Consider the following 20,423-nt stretch of genomic DNA (forward strand, 5'->3'; position numbering starts at 1 on the left):
CTGTTCTGAAATTTTAAATATTTCATGAACAAGGCACCCCAGATTTTCATTTCGCACTGAGCCTGCCAATTATGTGGCTGGTCTTGTCAGCATATAAATTTGTCTAGTCAGAATCCCAGAAAGAGCCAATAGAGTGGGGAGAAGTCCTATCCAAAGAGATAATAGCTGAGAATTTTCTAGGATTGATTAAGCATATAAATTTGCAGATCTAGGAAACAGAAAATCCCAAGCAGACAGGTATAAAGAAATCATTACCTAGATACATCAGAGAAACTGATGAACATCAGAGACAGAGAAATACCCTAAAAACAACCAGAGAGAAAAGACATATTTATAGAGGAATAATGAGTAGATTAACAAATGATTTTTCAACAGCAACCATGAACGCCATAGGAGAGTGGAAGAATATCTACAAAATGCCCAGAGAAAATAACGGTCAATTTAGAATTGCAAACCCAGCAAAACTATTTTCCAAAAGTGAGGGCAAAACAGACATTTTCAGACACACAAAAGCTGAGTGTGTTTTCCACCAGTACATCCTCACTAAAAGAATTTCTAAAGGATATAATTTTAGGGAGAAGGAAAGTGATCTCAGGAGAGATTCTGGAATGAAAAAGTGTTGGTGAATAAAGAAGATCTAAACAATATTGACTGTGTAAAACCATAGTCGAAATGTCTGATTTGTGGGGTTAAAAAAAGAAAATTGAAGTATTGGACAAAAATAGCACATAATTTGGGAGTTGATAGGAATTTAGTGGTCTGAGGTAGTGTTCCTCAAATTTTAACATGCACATGAATCTTGAAATGTGTAAAAGACCAAATTGATTGAAAAAAGAATAGAAAACCTGAATAGTCCTGTAATTCTTTTTTCTCTTTTTTTAATTAATTAATTTATTTTTGGCTGCGTTGGGTCTTCGTTGCTGCGTGCTGCCTTTTCTCTGGTTGCGGCGAGCAGGGGCTACTCTTCGTTGCGCTGTGTGGGCTTCTCGTTGCAGTGGCTTCTCTTGTTGTGGAGCATGGGCTCTAGGCACGCGGGCTTCAGTAGTTGCAGCACACGGGCTCAGTACTTGTGGCTCGTGGGCTCAGTAGTTGTGGCTCGCGGGCTCTTGAGCGCAGGCTCAGTAGTTGTGGTGCACGGGCTCAGTTACTCCACGGCATGTGGGATCTTCCCGGCCTAGGGCTCAAACCTGTGTCCCCTGCATTGGCAGGCGGATTCTTAACCATTGCACCACCAGGGAAGCCCAGTCCTATAATTCTTAAAGAAATTGGTCAGTAAGTAAAAATCTTCCTGCTAGGAAAACACTTGGTACAGTTTCAAAAATGAGTTTTGCCAAACGTTCAAGGCGTAGATAATTCTAATCTTCCACAAATTCTTTCAGAGGACAGAAAAAGTGAAATTATTTCTTCCAACTCATTGTATAAGGCTAGTATAACCTTGATTCCAAAAACACACAGAGTATGAGGAAGAAAAATTACAGGTCAGTTAAAAATTCTTTTAATTAAAAAATTTTTTAAATTTAATATCAGGTTTATAAGACAAACCTTGTGGGCTTCCCTGGTGGTGCAGTGGTTGAGAATCTGCCTGCTAATGCAGGGGACACGGGTTCGAGCCCTGGTCTGGGAGGATCCCACATGCCGCGGAGCACCTGGGCCCGTGAGCCACAACTACTGAGCCTGCGCGTCTGGAGCCTGTGCTCCACAAGAGAGGCCACGATAGTGAGAGGCCCGCGCACCGCAATGAAGAGTGGCCCCCGCTTGCCGCGGCTAGAGGAAGCCCTCGCACGGAAGCGAAAACCCAACACAGCCAAATAAATCAATCAATCAATAAATAATAATTAAAGGTGCTAATAATTTAAAAAAAAAAAAAAAAAGACAAACCTTGTATGTGTTTTCTTTCAACATATATAACACTTTGTCTCATTATTAACCTCAACTTTTTGAGTGGGTCTATCATAGGCAGATCTTTAAGATAATTCTGCAAACGTGAGAAAAGAGTTTACCAGTAATGCTATACTTGCGTTTTCATTTCATGCTTCTTCCTGAAACTGGTCTCTTGTTAGCCATGGATACTGCTTTTCCTTTTCATCAGCTAACAGTATCTTGCTCTTATGAGAAGATGGAATAACTAAGAAGTGTCACTGTAGGTGTTTCTGTATTTAAAATCACAATTTTGATGACTAAATGGAGTAGGTGGAAACTTTTATTATGAATATAATAAAATCTCAATTTTTATTCAAAAATTTCACCACTAATCTTTCAGTTTCATTACCTTTTTAAGCTAATTTTTTCCAGAACTACTTAGGATAATAGAAAAGCCTCATCAGATGTCTTTATGTGTCATGTCAGGCTTTCTTTGGAAGTGAAACTGAGAAATCTTCTGATGATTTAAGTTTTATGTATTTTGAACCAGAAAAAATGTTATTCATCCAATATCTTGAAGACTTTGTGGAATATTGGAAAATGAAAGATTTACTTTTTCATCTCATACTTAAATGCATGTAATATTCATGAAGAAAATCTCTCTTTTACTCAGAGTATTGATTTATATCTTTTCAGCTATCTTGTTTCTTTTGATCTATTGCTAATCTTGTTGATCAGTTTCCTGAGCTAGAAACTTGGAAATAATTTTTGATCCTTCTCTATTTTGACTTTTTTATTTCTTGTTTCTCACAAAATCCTATAATTTTTCTTTCAAAATGACCCTTGGATTTACCCTTTCTGTTCTTAGTGCCATGGCTCATATTACCTTATGCATGGATTGTTGTTAAGGTTTTTTAAATTGGTCTTTCTGCAAGTTCTCTCTTCCATTTTATGCATTTTATACATATTCTGTTATAAATAATATGCAGCCTCATTAAAATTCAACATTATCATGCTATTCTCCTGTTTCAGAACTTATAGTGCTTTTTCCCTAGTTATTATTCAAGTCCAAAGTCTTGCCTTGCTTTCAGGCTTAGCTCTGTATTTTTTCTCCAGTTACCCCAATATTCCACCTACTTACTAGTCTGGTTGATTTTCTTTTACTCCCCTACAATTATGTGTACTTTCCCATCCTCTGAGGCCCTGCCTTATCTTGTTCCCCTACCTTAGTGCTCCTTCCCTTTTCCACCTGTCCAAATCCTTCCCAATTGCTTCATTCTCTGAATTGTGGCACTGAAAGTCCTTGGTAGAGAAATGGCAGTGAGTGGTTCTCTGAATCTTCCTTCACATCTGCTATATTTTTCCTCTAGATTGTGAACTCTTAAGATCATCCTTATATATGTTTCCAACCCTATTTCCCTCCTCCCTCCCCATAGCCCATAACAGTATGAAGTATAATAATAGTCTAACAAGTATATAATTCATGCTTTTGTCTCTAGCGTTGTTCTCGAGGTTGATACTCCCAAATTCAGGAAGTATCTTTGGTTCATCTTTTAGAATTATTTTGTTTCATGATGAAATTTTGGATTGTTTGTGGGAGTAATGATTCTTTCTAATTTCTATCCTTTTCTGCTGCCTTCCTTTTAACGATTTTGCTTTCTTTGAGACATCTGTCTAAGTAGAGAAGAAAGTCTTTAAACGTATCCATTATGTGCATTACTAGTAATTCTGATGCTTAATGAAGTGAAACATGTATTCTCTTTGAATTTTCTTTATTCATCATACTAGATCTGTACTTCAGAGATTTTTTTGTCATTATGGCAAAAAAGATAAATTTTGTCCTGTAACTGTAAAGGGTGCAGCTGAGTTGATTTTTCTCTTCTAATTTTGGTGCATTCATAGTTGTGAAGTACTTGGATATCAAGGATGACTTAGAAGACTCAGGTTTGAATCTTGACATTATCATTGCCTACTGGTGTTCCTTGGGTAAATCGCATGAACTCTGTGAGCCTAAGTCTCTATTGGCCTAAGTTAATAGTATCTATCTCACAATGTTGTGATAATATCAGTGAGATAATCAATATGAATTGCCAATTGCTAGATAACCATCAGTTGCGGTTATTTATTCAACAGGGAACTCCACTTTAAAGCTGCACCCTAAATTAGAAAAACAAAATTATTTAGGATTTATTCATAAGGATAGATTATTAGTTCTTCACGTAGTCACTTTGTTAGCATATCTGGGAGAAATTTCAATTAAAGTTATATTTCTAATAATAAAAATCTAACAAATATTTCATAAGTGATGTTAGTTGAAATTTTATTAGCATTTCTAAAAGGTTGATTTGTATATTACCTTCAAAGTAACATGTCAGATGAAGACTGTGTTTCTTTCTTTGTTTTCTTCTCTTAACTACTCAAACATTTGAGGTTCTGAACAACCTTTTGTATGTTAGGTTAACAGTCTTATGCTAAAATATGCATAAAATGAGTAATAAAACATTTAGATTGCCTGACATATAGTAAATGCTATATAAATTTTATCTATTTATATATCTGAAAGGGAAAGAAGCCCAGCTTCTAAAAGAGCTAGTATAATGCATTACCAGTGTCTCAGATTAGCTTGATACATAAGTGATAGTCATTTCTTAACAAATATTTTATTGTAAAGCCTAAAATATGTCCAGCAATAAATAGGGACATGCAACTACCAAAAGATCTTCTGGGTTTCAGGCTGTTCCTTCCTAATCTGTTCTCCATACTACAACCAGAGTGACCTTTCTTAAGTATAAGTTTGATCATGTTACTTCTCTATTTAAAACCTTTCACTTCATTCCCATTGCTCTTGGGATTCATTCATTCACATGTTTTATTAAGAGGCAAGTACTGTTTGGGTGCTGAGGGAAGAGTAGTGAGCGTTTAAAAAAAGGATATATTACGTACAAACTTGAAAATTGAATAATATGGCCTTCATTTAATGTTTATTTCTGGGTTTATGAAATCTTCAAATGAGGGCTGGCAGAGTAGAGAGATTCAAAAGGCCTTGCCTCCCATAATGTCTGTTGAGCAGCAACCATTTGTGTTTTCCTCAGTGCCTGGTGCCCTCGTAAGAAGGTTATTTTTTCTTTATCCTGTGGATTTTTATTTTTTTGTTTTTATTTTTGGCTGGGGGTCGGGGGTTGGTCATGTAATCAGCGGGAGATGCTGCAAGCTGTTCTGTGGAAATACTGTCAAGTAGGAGAGATTATTGTTGGGTTGTTTACCCCAGCCTAAGTGCCATCCTTGAAATGTTAACTCTGATAGTTCTTTGCTCTTTGGTCCCAGACTCTGTGAAAATCATCCCCAACAAGACAGCCTTTTAAAATATATACGTATGTATTTTTTTACCGCAGACTTTTCAGAAACACATCTTATTTGTTAAATAAGACACGTTTCTTTTTCTGGGTAATTTGCCACTAGATGGTGCTAGGAATTGCACTAGGCAACTTTAAGACACAGCTACTTTTTGGCCATATGATCAAAGGGAAAAAAACTTTGGTTGAGGCATATAAAGACTGTTTTAAAAAGTATTATGACTTAGTCATCGTTTGTCATTTAATTCGCTTAGGTGTTCGGAAAGTATCCCTATTAAAATAGTACTTTTAAAAGCCTGTATTCATTAAATTGTCAAAATCGTCATTCAAATAAGTTTATAATTTTGCATCTGTGTGTACCCACTATACCTTGTACTTCAGTGTAAGCCTACAGTGTTTAAGGAAATCTTAGAGGTCAAATGTTTGTGATGTTTTATACCACAAAAGACGATTCCATTTGAACATGTTGGTTGACATTGTCTCCCTAGTATAAATACAATTTGACTTATTCCTGATGCTGTTGTAGGTCACATTTGCTAGAAGCAGAGCCTGGGACAAGGATTTGGGCACACTTGATTTATTGCAGGAGTGCTCTCAGGAGAGAGTGAGGAGAGTAGCAAGGGCAGAGGAAGAGCCTAAGCAGCATGTGGTCTAAGCTGGGGTTTCGGTTCAGCCTGAACCCTGGGAAGTTTTGGAGCAAGAGTGAGGAGGCAAGCCTTTTGTACTCAAATAGCTTGTTTGTTGAGATAGAAACAGAATGATTATGCATGTGCTTCTTGGTCCTTATTTCCTTGTTTTCCTGCATTTTCCTTTTAGTAAGGTCCTCTGGTAATCACATTCCATGGGTAGTCAATTCAAGTCTAGACCTCACAGCGGGACATGGTTTCCTTTGTGGCTCTTTCTTCTTGCCTGATGGACCAGAATCTCTGGTTTTCAAGTCATCTGGGACCAGGGATAAGAAATGCCATATGGATTACGTGGGTCATCCATGTGGAGATAGTCAGGAGTCGGCCACGGCCACATACATACATGCAGTTATTAGCTGGACTAATGCATGTACTGTCTTAGTGCTTTCTCCGAAATTAAGAAGTGCTGATCTAGAAGACATTATACAATTAGTCTTTAATTATTCAAGCTAATACAGTATGCATAAATGGAATCCATAGATAATCATTCCTGTAACTATTTTTTATTTTCAACCTTCTTGCATATTAAGTCCTTTTTTTAGATGCTAACACCATCCATGAGAAAATGCACTGGTTTCGTGGTCCTAATTTCAGCTGTGCAACTGTTTTTGACCATTCAAAGTAATTAAGAAAATGAGTCAAATGGCCCTGGTTAGTTTAAAAACTTAAACTGGATTACGTCTGGAATCCTGGCACTTTTATTAAGTCTCTTCCACATCCTCGGTGTTCTATATCTTCTAGAGAGGATATAACTTTATACCTAAAACAAATGGCCTACCTCAGTCTCTTTCATAAAAATTACCGCCTATGATTTCATGTGCTTTTACTGTGTCTCTTGTTTGCCTTTAGCATCTGTGTATTTAATCAAGCATGTTTTGGGTTCACAGCTTTTCCTTGTATGTTAGAAGAATAGTCTATTTTAATCAGTCTACCTTTCTTAATCTTAGACATTTTGTTTTTATGATGTTACAAATCCTGGCAACAGGGGCTAATTTTAAAAATGGTTGTATTAAATGGCTCAAATTCTGTTTTTATTTTACTTTATTTATTTATTAAAAAATTTTTTTAACATCTTTATTGGAGTATAATTGCTTTACAATGTTGTGTTAGTTGCAGCTGTGTAGCAAAGTGAATCAGCTATATGTATACATATATCCCCATATCTCCTCCCTCTTGCGTCTCCCTCCCACCCTCCCCATCCCACCCCTCTAGGTGGACACAAAGCACCGAGCTGATCTCCCTGTGCTATGTGGCTGCTTCCCACTAGCTATCTATTTTACATTTGGTAGCGTATATATGTCCATGCCACTCTCTCACTTTTTATTTTAAAATTATGTTGAAATACTTAGTTTTATAGTTATGTGGGGTTTTTTTTAGTATTTGGAATTTAGTGTGCAATTATCTATTCTATAAAAGAATTTAGGAATCAGTGCTTCTGTTTGATAAATATGTAGAATCAAGTGCATTTTACTTTCAACGTTTAAAATTTGCCGACTTTCGAAAAGAGATTTAAGGGCATTTTCAAAGATAGAAAAAAAGATAAGGAATCAAAAAAAAAAAAGAGAGAAAACAAAAACAGATGAAAACAGAGCAAAAGCCAGATAATAGGAAAGTGAAATAGATGTTATAGACATCTGGGCTGACATAGTCACTGCAATCGAGTCTTAAATTTAACCCTGAGTTTACTAGGAGGTAGGTATAAAGGGAAAGTTCTTTGGCCTACATAATTTGTTTGTTTGTTTTTTAAAGGAAAGGCATATAAATTCATATAGAGCAGTAGCTTTCAAGCTTTTTTGACTATTAGCCATAGGACAAAATAGGTACATTTTTGTATTGCTTTTCAGTATGTGTATTTATGTATGTGTATAGACGTGCAGTCACATACACACACTTTTTTTCCACTAACATTTCTGTAGTGTTTGTTATCTGCCAGGCCCTCCTCTGGATCCTTATATTAATTTATTTAATCCCCAAGCTGTATGATGTTAAGAACTATTACTATCCCTAATGAGGAAATTGAGACACAGTTGTGTTTCCTGTTTTGCCCAGGGTTACACAGTTACTAAACAGCATATCTAGGATTCAAAGCCAGGCAGCCGGCAGGCACCAGAGTCTATGTTCTTAGCCATTGTTCTGTACTGCCCTCTTTTTTTCCTCTCTCATGTGCTTAGACTTGTTTACATTCACATATACCTACACGTGTGTGTGTATAAAGGGGAGACAGAAGTTTCATGAAACACATTTAGTATATTCAGTTCTTTTTTAGTATTTTAGTTTCAAAATGCTGGTTGGACCCACTAAATTGATATTATCATCCACTAATGGGTCACAGCCCACGGTTTGAAAAAAAACTGGTCTAGAGAGACTTTTAACAAGTGCTGAAGTTATCAAATGGCTCCTTTATTGTGGTCAGTAAATAAGATCATGAGACTAGCATCTTTGATAAAGGATATGAAGATACTATTGAAAAAAGCATAATTTTATTGTACATAGTCTCTTTAAAAAGTGGCACACAGAAGATTAAACCTCAATTCACTAAAGTGTGTGTCTGAGTAGAACTTATCTACTACTTTGGTCCAAGTGAGGTGATTTCTGTCCATCTATCTTAACACAGGGTAGATTTTAGAGAATTACGGGGATGGACAGTAATGTTTCTTTTCAGCTCTGAGGTCTCATTAATCAGATATTTCAGATGAGTCTTTAGAAGTACCAAATTATGGTCAGTCAGGTTTCACCATTGAACCCCTTGAGTGTTTGCTTTTTGTGTACTGTTTGTGCTGAAATGAAGCTGCTCTTCTGAGAACCCTTTCAGTGATGGTGGTTTTCCTGGGGCTTGACATATACTGCCCTAGCATTACTTACCATGTACGTTTGGCTGGCCTATTAACAAGGGTACCGATTTCCAAGGGCAGGACAAGTGAAATGTAGAGTTCCAAGAGAGTCTTTCTTGTTTGGTTCCATTTCTGACCCTGCTGACTTGGGGTGAATGAAGTTCTACAGGGCAAGGTGGAGGGGAAGGCAGGTGGGTTGGTTGTCAGTGTCCATGTCACATGTGGAAAGGTAGAAATCTTTCCTCAAGTTAAATTGTCTATGAGAGAGGGATGTGGCCAGGCACTGGCCATCAGTTCTTATGTAGTTGTGGCAGGTCACAAAGCAGTGGCCAGTTACAGATGTCACCATGTTAAGACATTTTCCTTTTCTACAGTGGTGGCAGCTAAGTTTCCTGAGCTCACTTTCACCAGGGAGTGTTGTCAGGAATCATATTTAATACCCAAATTAAAGGTGATTACTTCATGAAAGCCCATTGTTCCTTCTCCAAAGGGAAAGAGTGGGTGAGCGATATAGCTCTGTACTGTGGATTTGCACTGTTAGTTTCTTTTCCTAAAGACCCACCTTCAACTTTAGATCAGAATTGTCAACTGAGAAGAGGGTATTTGGCTATATGCTACAGAGCTCTTTCTTTGTTTGCTATCTTGTTTATTTTTTTTATGCATTCCACATTATTTGAGTTTCTACAGTGTGCCAGCTCTAGAATTTGCTAATGATACAAAGTGAGTAAAACTGGACATAGTCCCTGGTTTTGTGGAATTTACAGTCCTGTGGAAGCTACACAATGAGGCAATCACACAAATAAATGAAAACTCATGTTTCTGACAATTTCTATGACAGGGTGTTATGAGAGTATAAAATTAGAGGAACTGTGCTAGTCTGGAAAGTCAGGAAAGGCTGTATGTCTGAAGGAGTGAGAAAATGAGATGGTGAGAAGGTGGAGAGAGGTAGGTAGAAGCCAGATAATTTAGGTTATATTAAGGATTCTCTTTATCTTAAGAGTAATGGGAAATCAAGTATTTTGAGCCAGAAGGGTTATATTTTTATCAACAATTTAGATGACAACACAAAAGTTATGTTTACCAGATTGAGGATGAAAGCAAGCTGAGAGGCAGAGCTAGTATGGTTGGTGGTCAAGTCACTCTTTAACAAGATTCTGATTTAACAAGTCAGACAGAGAAAGGGAAATATCGTATGATATTGCTTATATGCGGAATCTAAAAAGAAATGATACAGATGAACTTATTTACAAAACAGAAACAGACTCACAGACTTAGAAAACGAACTTATGGTTACCAGGGGAAGGGTTGGGGGAAGGGATAGGTAGGGGGTTTGGGATTAAGATGTACACACTGCTATACTTCAAATGGATAACCGACAAGGACCTACCGTATAGCACGGAGAACTCTGCTCAATATTATGTAACAACCTAAATGGGAAAAGAATTTGAAAAAGAATAGATACGTGTATATGTATAACTGAATGACTTTGCTATACACCTGAAACTATTGTTAATCAACTCTACCCCAATATGAAATAAAAAGTTAAAGAAAAAAATTCCCTTATTCTGGAAGGGTGAGAGAGGGATGAATCCCAGCAGCATTGAATATGATCCTTTAGTTAGTGGAGTCTCCCTCATATGACATGACTGGTACTTGTGGCTAATCAGAAAAGTTGGTTGAAGTGGAATATCATTTTAAAAGGATATATACATGTACTTTGGGCATACTACTTTTCACTTAAAATATATAAATATATATTCACTTTGCGTGTAGGCACAAGACTCTTTGAGAGTAAGTTCTTAAACAATGGTTTGTTTTGCATAAACCGCACTTGTAATGCATCATCTAAAATTAAGTTTCCAATTCTTTAAAGTGGAGTGAGAAGCAGACACACTTGAAGTGATCTGGATACAGAATCCTTTTAGATTTTCACAATTTTTTCCCCTAGCCTTTTATAGTTGTTTCATCCACACCTGATTTTTCAGCAGTTCTTTTTTCTTAAGTGTCTTGCCTTTATGTAGTTCTTTCAAAGTTTTTAACCTCATTTTTCTCTTTTCTTTCACATTTACATTTCAGTGGCTTATGTAATATGTAGTTAAATTATATAAGAATAACGTATACAACAGGCACACACAAGTGAGGCAGCGAGTGTCAGTGACTGGCGTGAAGCAGACAGCTGAACGGCGTGGGCACAGCAGTGCACGTGTGAACTGGTTATAGGCATCAGTGTGCAGTGCACAACCGGCCGGGGGGTACCAGTTAGTGTTGGGCGTTGTCTAAGTGGAAGTCGCCAAGAGAGCTTCTGCCATCCTGTTTTTAAAGCCGTAGTTTGAGTACAGCAGTTTATGCTGCAAGGTTGGAATGCACCCAAAGTGTGGCATGGCTGGTTAAGCAGAGTGTACAATGTATAGAGTTGTGAGCAGCATTAATAAAAGTCTGAGTGACAGAAGACAGGGATCTCACGGTGGTGGAGCATTTGGATCCCAATGGGAGCAGCGTGTCCCGGATAAGCGCTCCACTGAAGGAATTAATCCAGAGGCCTTCTAGTTCTTAACCCTTTTCTCCAGAATAATGCATGTAAACATAGACAGATTTTCCTTGCATTTAATTATATGGCATTGTAAATTGATTGCTTTTATAGACAGACTGTAAAAATACTTTTTTAACAAATTGATCTCATCATTTTCATGCCAAGATAAAGGCTACTTCCTAAAATTTTTTTTAATGAATTCAGACTTTGCAAATAAAGTGAAAAAAATCAGTTTAATTATGCTCAAAATAAGTTTAAGCAAGAAGGCTGCTTTTGTTTAGCTTGAAAAAGTAGTTGATATTGTGCAGTGGCTTATGATGTGACAGCATGAGTGTCATCTTGTTTTAAAACCATCAGTCCGTTTTAATTTTTCTGTTATGACAACATGTGCTTAAAAACCTGATTCATAATGATCATTGTGGCCAATGGAATAGGAGTCACACCTGTGGAAAAGCAAGCTGAGACCTGGTCCAAGGAACTAGACATTTCCCCTTGATGCTGCGTTTAGTTCATTTTACATGATTTCCTTTATCATCAAACCACTGAGACCATTGGCAACATTGTGCTGTGTCAGGTAGACTAGGATTCTAAATCCACATTTCAGTTTGAACAGAAATGACCTTTCTGTCAGGTATCTGTAGTTTGCCCCCCAACCTATGGAATTCTTCCCCCAGCTTTGGAAAAGCTTACATGGTTGTCTGGATCCAGTCCTCTCTTTGAAACGGCTGCTATAACCTGCGGCTGTAAGAGCACGCAGGTTATCGGTAACATCCAGAACAGTGTCTGTCGGGCCTTGAATTGAAAGATTTACCTCATTCATATGGTCGTAGGTGTCTGTCAAGCTAAGTCAGGAATTAATCCTTCTTGTCATTTATTTTTAGAGTTTACTTTCCCTCAGTCTACTAAGTAGAAATTCTACCTCAAGTCCCATCAAGCGCTGCTAGCCTTGTCCTCTGGGAAACCAGTGAACTCCATGCCCTCTTCTGCTCACATTTCTTGACAGAGTATCTTGGAAAGGCCCTGGCTCTGGAGAAATTGATAAGATCAGAGCAGTACACAAGGCTTCTGTGACGATTGCTGGGAGTGCATCTGAAGCCATTGCACGTTGATGCTGAAATTAGAGTTATGCTGAAGCCTGAAGCTTAGTCTCTTCACCTAAGCAGCAAATCCCAGCTGTATTGCTAAACATCCATTTTAGGGGCTCCATCTGAGCAGGAAGTACTATTGTTTACCTTTTTCGGCCAAAAGAGTTTCCACCATTGGTAGCTGTTGCAGTTTCCAAAAGATGCTTTCAAAATAGGAATTCTTTAACAACATCAGCACACAGTGAACGAAAGCCAGGAGTTGGCTTCACAACAAGGTAGTCATTCATCTCATTACAGACTAAAAGGAAATAATATTGCCACCAAGTTCAGTTGCAGTGGCCCCTCTTAAAATATTGGAAAACATGTAGGCGGTTCTAGACTGGATGGCACTCTTCAACAGAAGGACTCCTTCACTTTCTCCCTCTGTACTAATCTGCAAACCAGCTCAGTCAGAGAAGGTGGCTTCTTCAAGGTCTCTCCAGCAGTGAATGTGTTTTCTTCCCCTTTTGCAATGTGATAAGCAGCCTTATGGGTGCTTCAAAACACAACGCTGTTTGGAGGCAAACTCTGTTTCATTAAGCAGCCTACTTGTAAGTAAGATCCTGTTTATCTGAAATATCTGTTGCTTGGAACATTGTGAGGCACTCCTTGAAGTTTATTGTTGTAAGCATCTATTGGCATGTACCATGTGATAGAAGTACCATAGCTTTAGTTAATCATGGAAATTATAAAAGTAAAATCAAAAGATTTGTGAGCTTCATCATATTTTTCCCCCGACATCTTACTGATAGATAAATATAATGGTAAAGGCAGAATATGTAGTCTTTAGCTCATATTATTGGAAAACTTCTGGATATCATCACATGGCAGGAGGATGACTGTTTATTATTTGTCCGTACAGTGTATAACGTGGCATTAAGGATGATTTTATATTATTTGCCCACATACATTAGCGTCCTTTGCTACCTCACATTTATTTGGAGTGATATATGACATTTTTAAGGTAATAGGAAAGAAATCAAAGAAAAAGTATTTACAAACTCACGGAACACATATAGGGCACCTCCTAGTGGTACAAAGTCTTAAAGTCATTTACTTTTAGATTGGTTTAGGGAATAAGAACATTTTGCTTGGATGAGATGGCATAATAGTATTTTTAAATATTTTAAAAAGTATCTTAGAAAAGAAGAGTAATATTATTTTTTGTAAGTCCAGAAGGTATAGAAGGGCTAACGGATGAATATTGTAGAAAGGCCTGTTTCCACTCAAGGTAAGGCATATTTTTTGAATATTTAGATCGCCCCATCAATAAAATGGGTGACTTTATGAAACCTCCTCTAGTTGGAAGTAGTAGAAATGTATCTATTCCACCATTAGAACACCTACCTAACCTGTATTGTGACTTCTTTTTAATGTCTGGTTCCTAATTTCTTTGCCTATGAGGTCATTCACCTTAGGAAGGCAGCTAGCTGGAGCACTGCTCTCCGAGTGTGGGCTCAGGAGTCAGGCCACATGGGCAAGTATGACCTTGGGCAAGGGACCCAGCTCCTTTACGCTCCAGTTCCTTCATCTGTAAAGTGGAGGTCATCCTCCTCACCTCCTCGTAGGGATGTGAGAAGAATCAAATGAAGTAATCCAACTCTAAAGTGCCTGACAGGTACTCAGCTGTTAGATGCTAACACCCCGTGGTCCATCTGCCACATGGGTCAGCACCTGGACTGAAAGACACACGTGAGCGCTGGGAAGAAGCTCTTAGCCATCTTTCCGTGATGTTGTAGAAAGATTTTCTTTGTTGGAGAAGATAGATGGATAACATAATTTCTAAGGACCACAGCACTCTGGAGATAGGAATCTCAGAACAGGAATCTAGAGCAGGTGCCGTGTGTGTAGGGAACACAAAAGCCCCGTACTTAGAGAGGACTTGACTTTCCTCTGGGTTTATATTAGTGCCTTACTCCATGGACGGTACAGTACTCTTCTTTAGAATATTCTCTAGCTTCATTTCACTGCTTTTGAATAGATTAACTTTTTTCATTTGTATACTTTAGGTTAATTTGTTAGGTTCTAAAAGTTGTCATTTTCTTTTTTGGTTCACTTCTGCCTTACTAAACTCTCAATCTATAATTGTTTTATTTACAACGAGATAAGATACAAACCTTTTATGAACTTTTTCTGTATCCCAGAATGTGTTCAGCATGTTTATGGTGTTGGTTTTATTAAAATCCAGAACATCCGATTTCCAGTACTGAAGAAGAATCTCTCTTATTTAAAGAAAAAATTCATTTATGGTTAAGCGTGTGGTCCCTGGAATCACACTGCTTTCATCTGAATCAGCTCTGCCACTTTTTACCCAAGTCTTCTGGCCACTTGCTTAAGTATTCTGATTCTGTTTCCTCATCTGCAGAATGGAATTACTGAAAGTACCAACTTCACTGGCTGTTCTGAGGAGTGAGTGAATCACTGTGTGGATATGTTTAGCACAGAGACTGCATCGCCAAGTCCTTGAGGAATGTTGTTTCTCTCCCTCCTCAGGAGTACCACCGCCGTTCTTTGTCCATTGTACATCCTGGGTCGGCACTCATTTACTTCTTGAAGTACTAAACTGAATAACAGCTGAGATACAAGAGACCTTCCTTTAAAGCTCTCTTGGTCTAGTGGCTGGATTAGAATAGGATTTTGTGCTAAATACTGTCGAGGTGTGGGCAGGGTCTATGGAAGCACCAGTCTGGGTCAGAACTCAGACCAACTCCAGAATGGTCTGATGAATGCAGATGGTCTGATTAACTTCAAAAGTGGGACTGGGCTCAGCCATCCCAGGAGGTGTTTGCATTTTGAGAAGAAAAGAGCCTTTATAACTTGTAGGGATGAATTGGGGGGCTACCCCTTCCCTCTCAGTGTTTTTGCCTGCCTTCCCCTTCCTCCTTCGTCCCACCTCTTCTTGCCCTCTCCCCACTTCCCTAGGGAAATAAACGCGGATACCTGCTGTGGGCACAGTATCCATATGGCCCCAACGCCTCACCTAGGGCAGTGGCACTACACACAGGATTTGCCCAACTGAGCCCTCACTTAGGGAGAATGTGGCGAGGTTGACCCACTAACCTGTGAATTACTGCCCAGAGATGTAAAGGGGCTTCTGTTGGTACTGCTTGCAATTTAGGGTCTTTTAATGTCTTTCACATCTGGAGATCTCTTTTGTTTATATAATGTCAGCTTATGTTGCTTTAGACTTTTTTAATAAATATAGAGGGGTACTTGAGGTACTTGAATTATATGTGTGTATGAGATTTTTTGTTTTTTGAGATTCTTAAGAACTATTTTCATTTGTTTACAACAGCAGCAAAACCTAGAGGTTTTTATCTGATGTCTAAAATGTCCTAGTTGCTCCAGAATTGGATTGTGGTTAATTGACCATAATAACAGCTAGTTTTCTACAGCTAAAAATACTGAGGAGAGAATAACAGTAAAAGAGTGAAAGCATAACTTTGTCAGCAGTGATTAGATATGTAAATATTGAGGGCTAGACCTAGAAATATGTCTGACATAAAATTGAAGAAATATATCAAAGAACTATTGGAAACAGCACTAAGGATACTTTTTCATTCAAAGAGTGTTCTTTTGTGCATTGTAACTTTCGACTTGCACTAAATTACCACTCTGCCTGTGTAGCCTTTTAACTCTTTTTTCTTTTCATTTTCAGCTTATGGAAAAGTGTTTCTGGTTCGTAAAATAAGTGGTCATGATGCTGGAAAGCTGTATGCCATGAAAGTTTTGAAAAAGGCAACAATAGTTCAAAAGGCCAAAACCACCGAGCACACGAGGACAGAACGACAGGTCTTGGAGCACATCAGGCAGTCGCCGTTTTTGGTGACCTTGCACTACGCTTTCCAGACAGAAACCAAGCTTCATCTCATTTTAGGTAAGTGTCAGTTGTCATCAGACTTTTGACTTTTTACGAAAACTTGGGTCTCGTGCCGTCATGCACTCGAAAGGCAGCATACTTCAGACTTAGAAGAAATGAAATCTTTTGACTTTCATTCCTCTCTCAGTGGCGGCATTTCCTTGAACATCATGAATTGCTCTGGATTTGGGACCTCCCATCCTGAAGGAATTTGTGTACTTCTCTTCCACACTCCTTTATGAATCTTAAAACACTGGAGTCATTTGGGTGGCTGCTTCCCTGGGTGGTGTCTTCCATTCAAATGTGCTGAGCTGAGTGGGAAGGTGGGCCACAATTCTTAGGAACGTACACGTTTGGGCCAACAAGGGGATATTTATGGAAATCAGTAATTAGGAAAAAGAAAAAAGAAAAGATTTCTATTCTTAGAGATGCTTTGCCTTTCTGGTGATAAACCTGCTTTTCATGGAGATACCCACTAACCAGTCAACCCTTTGCTCACTCCCGTTTCTACCCACAGACACTTTCTGAACCCTTTCCTTTCCCAGAGTTGGACCATTGTATACGGAATTTGGAAATGTCCTCTGTGCATATTGCCAGATTTCTTTGCAAAAAGTTGTACCATTTTCTATTCCTACATGGCAGTATTTCTAGTATTATACTCTTCCATCATAGACTATTTCTTCTGTTATAGTTTTAGTCCCATTCTTTTGAGAATTTGCACTTATGTATTATAATCCCTTGTTATTGATCTCTTCTGTGGATTAGATGGAGTAGAATTTCACATAGTGCTCTGTAAGCATTAGCTATTTCTTGAGTGCCTTCAGTGTGCCAGCACCACACTAGGTGTTACCCACAGTATCACTGACCCCTACAACACTGCCAGAGTCCTCTCATTAGAGATGTTGAAGGTTCTGGAAGCTGCATTTCCTGCAGTCACGTATCTTGTATAAGCTTGAGAATAAAGATTGGAACTCAGATCTGACTCATTTCAAAGTCTGCCCAACAGTGCTCCTGTTTTCTTTGATTACTAGTGGTATTTGGCAACTTTAGCGAATGCTCTCAGTTTGAAATTTATACTTTTATTAGTGATGCCTAAAATTGCATTCACTTTTTGAGTCATGAAGTTACACTTCAGGCCTGTCTTGCAGTGCTTACCGTCAACTAACCATCCCAAATCTTTCATACACATAGGCCACAGTCTCCCCCGTCCTGTCAGAGTCTCCACTAATGTTATCATCTGCCTGTTGTTTCAGGCCTTCATTCTGCCCCCATGTGTATCTGCTCAGCTATGTTATTTACTGATTTTTAAATATAATTCCTTCTGTATTTTCACCCAGTAGGTTGTAGGGGACATAAGATCGTAGTAGCTAGAAGCAGTAAGAACCCAAACTCCTGGCCTCTGCATCACCACACCACAGCTTCTCTCTCATCTCTCTTTTTTCTGTTCTCTGACCATAACTGGATTCAATCTTTTAAAAATTGTTTATTGTAATAGTATAGTTTATAAATGATATTGGGTTGGCCAAAAGGTTCGGTGAATACGTTGTTCAGTAAAGTTCTTGGTGAAAATAAAAAACGTGTCTTTCATTTTTACTTAAAAACTGAAGGAGCCTTTTGGCCAGCCTGATATTTTTAACTTAAAAGTAGATGAGTGAAATATGTTGGATCTGATTAAAAAACAAATAGTCCTTGATAATGTTGCTTTTTTTGTTGTTGGCTCTTCATTACTTTTGCTCTTTGTCAGCGGCCCACAAATAAATAAATACAAACCAAGATAAGAAAACCCATCTCTTGTGCCAGCTCACGAGTAGAATGTAGACAGTGAACTCGTTCCATCATATGGCAGTGCATTTTGAAAGCATGCCCTCTACCTCCTCTCCTCGTGGATATGTTTACTGTCATTCTCTTTGTGCCTGTTTGTAGTTGTTATCTGACTTTTTTTTTTTTTTTTGGGCCGTACCGCGTGGCATGTGGAATCTTAGTTCCCCGACCAGGGATTGAACCCGTGCTCTCCGCAGTGGAAGCGCAGACTCTTAACCACCACTGGACCGCCAGGGAAGTCCCTATTTGACTTTAAAGCCAAAACTTTTCAGAAATCTTGAACAGGACATTATTATAAACTGTTTTTATGGTTCCATTATTTGTTTGCAGTGCTTAGAACTCACGCCAGGTCAGTTCTCCAAGTACTGTCTCAGTCTGCTAGGGCCACCATAACAAAATATCACAGACTGGGTGGCTTAAACAACCAGAAGTTTCTTTTTTTTCTTTTTTTTCTCAGTTCTGGCACCTGGAAGTCCAAAATCAAGGTGCCAGCAGGGTTGGTTTCCTCTGAGGGCCCTAAGGAAAAGGTCTGTCCCAGGCCTCTCTCCTCTGCTTGCAGAGGGCCCCCCACTTGCTGCCTTTTCACATGGTCCTCCCTCTGTACATTCACACCCCTGGTGTCCCTTTTTGTGTTCAAATTTTCTCTTGTAAGGACAGGAATCAGATTGGATTAGAGCCTATCCTAATGGCCTCATTTTAATAACTTAATTATCTCTTCAAAGGCCTTGACTCCAAATACAGTCACATTCTGAGGTGTTGGGGGTTAAGATTTCAATATATGAATTTGGGGGAGACAGTTTCAGCCCATAACTGTCTTTAAAGGCTTATTGATTAACTTACTTTATCTAGTTTTTGGGTACTGTTAGAGGTTAATAGCAAGAATTTACAAGTCAAGCTTTTCAGGGGTCCAGCTGACCTTCTGCTCTGATGAATACGTAAACACCATAGACCTTTTTAAAAACATAATATTTTTAACAACTGCCTTATTACTACAAAAGCATATATATGCATATAGAAGCTATAGGAAAACAAAAATAAGAAGAGAAAACATATATTTTCACTACCCAGAGTTTACCTCATTATACATATATTTCTCTGTTACTACCTAGTATATCCTTCTAGACCTTTTTATCTGTGTGTCTGCATGCATGTATGTTTTATCAAAGTGAAATTGTCCTGTACATAGGATTTGTAACCAGCTTTATTTTTTTGAATTTTATTTCATTTATTTTTTTATACAGTAGGTTCTTATTAGTCATCCATTTTATACACATCAGTGTATACATGTCAATCCCAATCGCCCAATTCATCACACCACCACCCGCACCACCCGCCACTTTCCCCCCTTGGTGTTCATACGTTTGTTCTCTACATCTGTGTCTCTATTTCTGCCCTGCAAACCAGTTCATCTGTACCATTTTTCTAGGTTCCACATATATGTGTTAATATACGATATTTGTTTTTCTCTTTCTGCCTTACTTCACTCTGTATGACAGTCTCTAGATTCATCCACGTCTCTACAAATGACCCAATTTCGTTCCTTTTTATGGCTGAGTAATATTCCATTGTATATATGTACCACATCTTCTTTATCCATTTGTCTGTCAATGCGCATTTAGGTTGCTTCCGTGACCTGGCTATTGTAACTAGCGCAGCAGTGAACATTGGGGTGCATGTGTCTTTCTGAATTACGGTTTTCTCTGGGTAGGGTATATGCCCAGTAGTGGGATTGCTGGATCATATGGTAATTCTATTTTTAGTTTTTTAAGGAACCTCCATACTGTTCTCCATAGTGGCTGTATCAATTTACATTCCCACCAACAGTGCAAGAGTGTTCCCTTTTCTCCACACCCTCTCCAGCATTTGTTGTTTGTAGATTTTCCGATGATACCCATTCTAACTGGTGTGAGGTGATACCTCATTGTAGTTTTGATTCGCATTTCTCTAATAATTAGTGATGTTGAGCAGCTTTTCATGTGCTTCTTGGCCATCTGTATGTCCTCTTTGGAGAAATATCTATTTAGGTCTTCTGCCCATTTTTTGATTGGGTTGTTTGTTTTTTTAATATTGAGCTGCATGAACTGTTTATATATTTTAGATATTAATCCTTTGTCCATTGATTTGTTTGCAAATATTTTTTCCCGTTCTGAGAGCTGTCTTAGTCTTGTTTGTAGTTTCCTTTGCTTTGCAAAAAGCTTTTAAGTTTCATTAGATCCCATTGTTTATGTTTGTTTTTATTTCCATTACTCTAGGAGGTGGATCAAAAAAGATCTTTCTGTGATTTATGTCAAAGAGTGTTCTTCCTATGTTTTCCTCTAAGAGTTTTATAGTGTCCGGTCTTACATTTAGGTCTCTAATC

General features: G+C 38.2%; 1 protein-coding gene across 1 annotated transcript in view; it reads left to right on the forward strand.

Annotated features, from left to right (window-relative positions):
• RPS6KA5 (ribosomal protein S6 kinase A5) overlaps positions 1 to 20,423 on the forward strand; it is a 181,555-nt gene that overhangs the window by 64,605 nt on the left and 96,527 nt on the right. The window contains exon 3 of the mRNA XM_068541532.1: positions 16,043 to 16,261. Within this exon, the coding sequence (XP_068397633.1) occupies positions 16,043 to 16,261 (219 nt within the window). The remainder of the gene's footprint in view (positions 1 to 16,042; positions 16,262 to 20,423) is intronic.

Source organism: Eschrichtius robustus, chromosome 1 (assembly GCF_028021215.1).
Source record: "Eschrichtius robustus isolate mEscRob2 chromosome 1, mEscRob2.pri, whole genome shotgun sequence".
NCBI lineage: Eukaryota > Metazoa > Chordata > Mammalia > Artiodactyla > Eschrichtiidae > Eschrichtius > Eschrichtius robustus.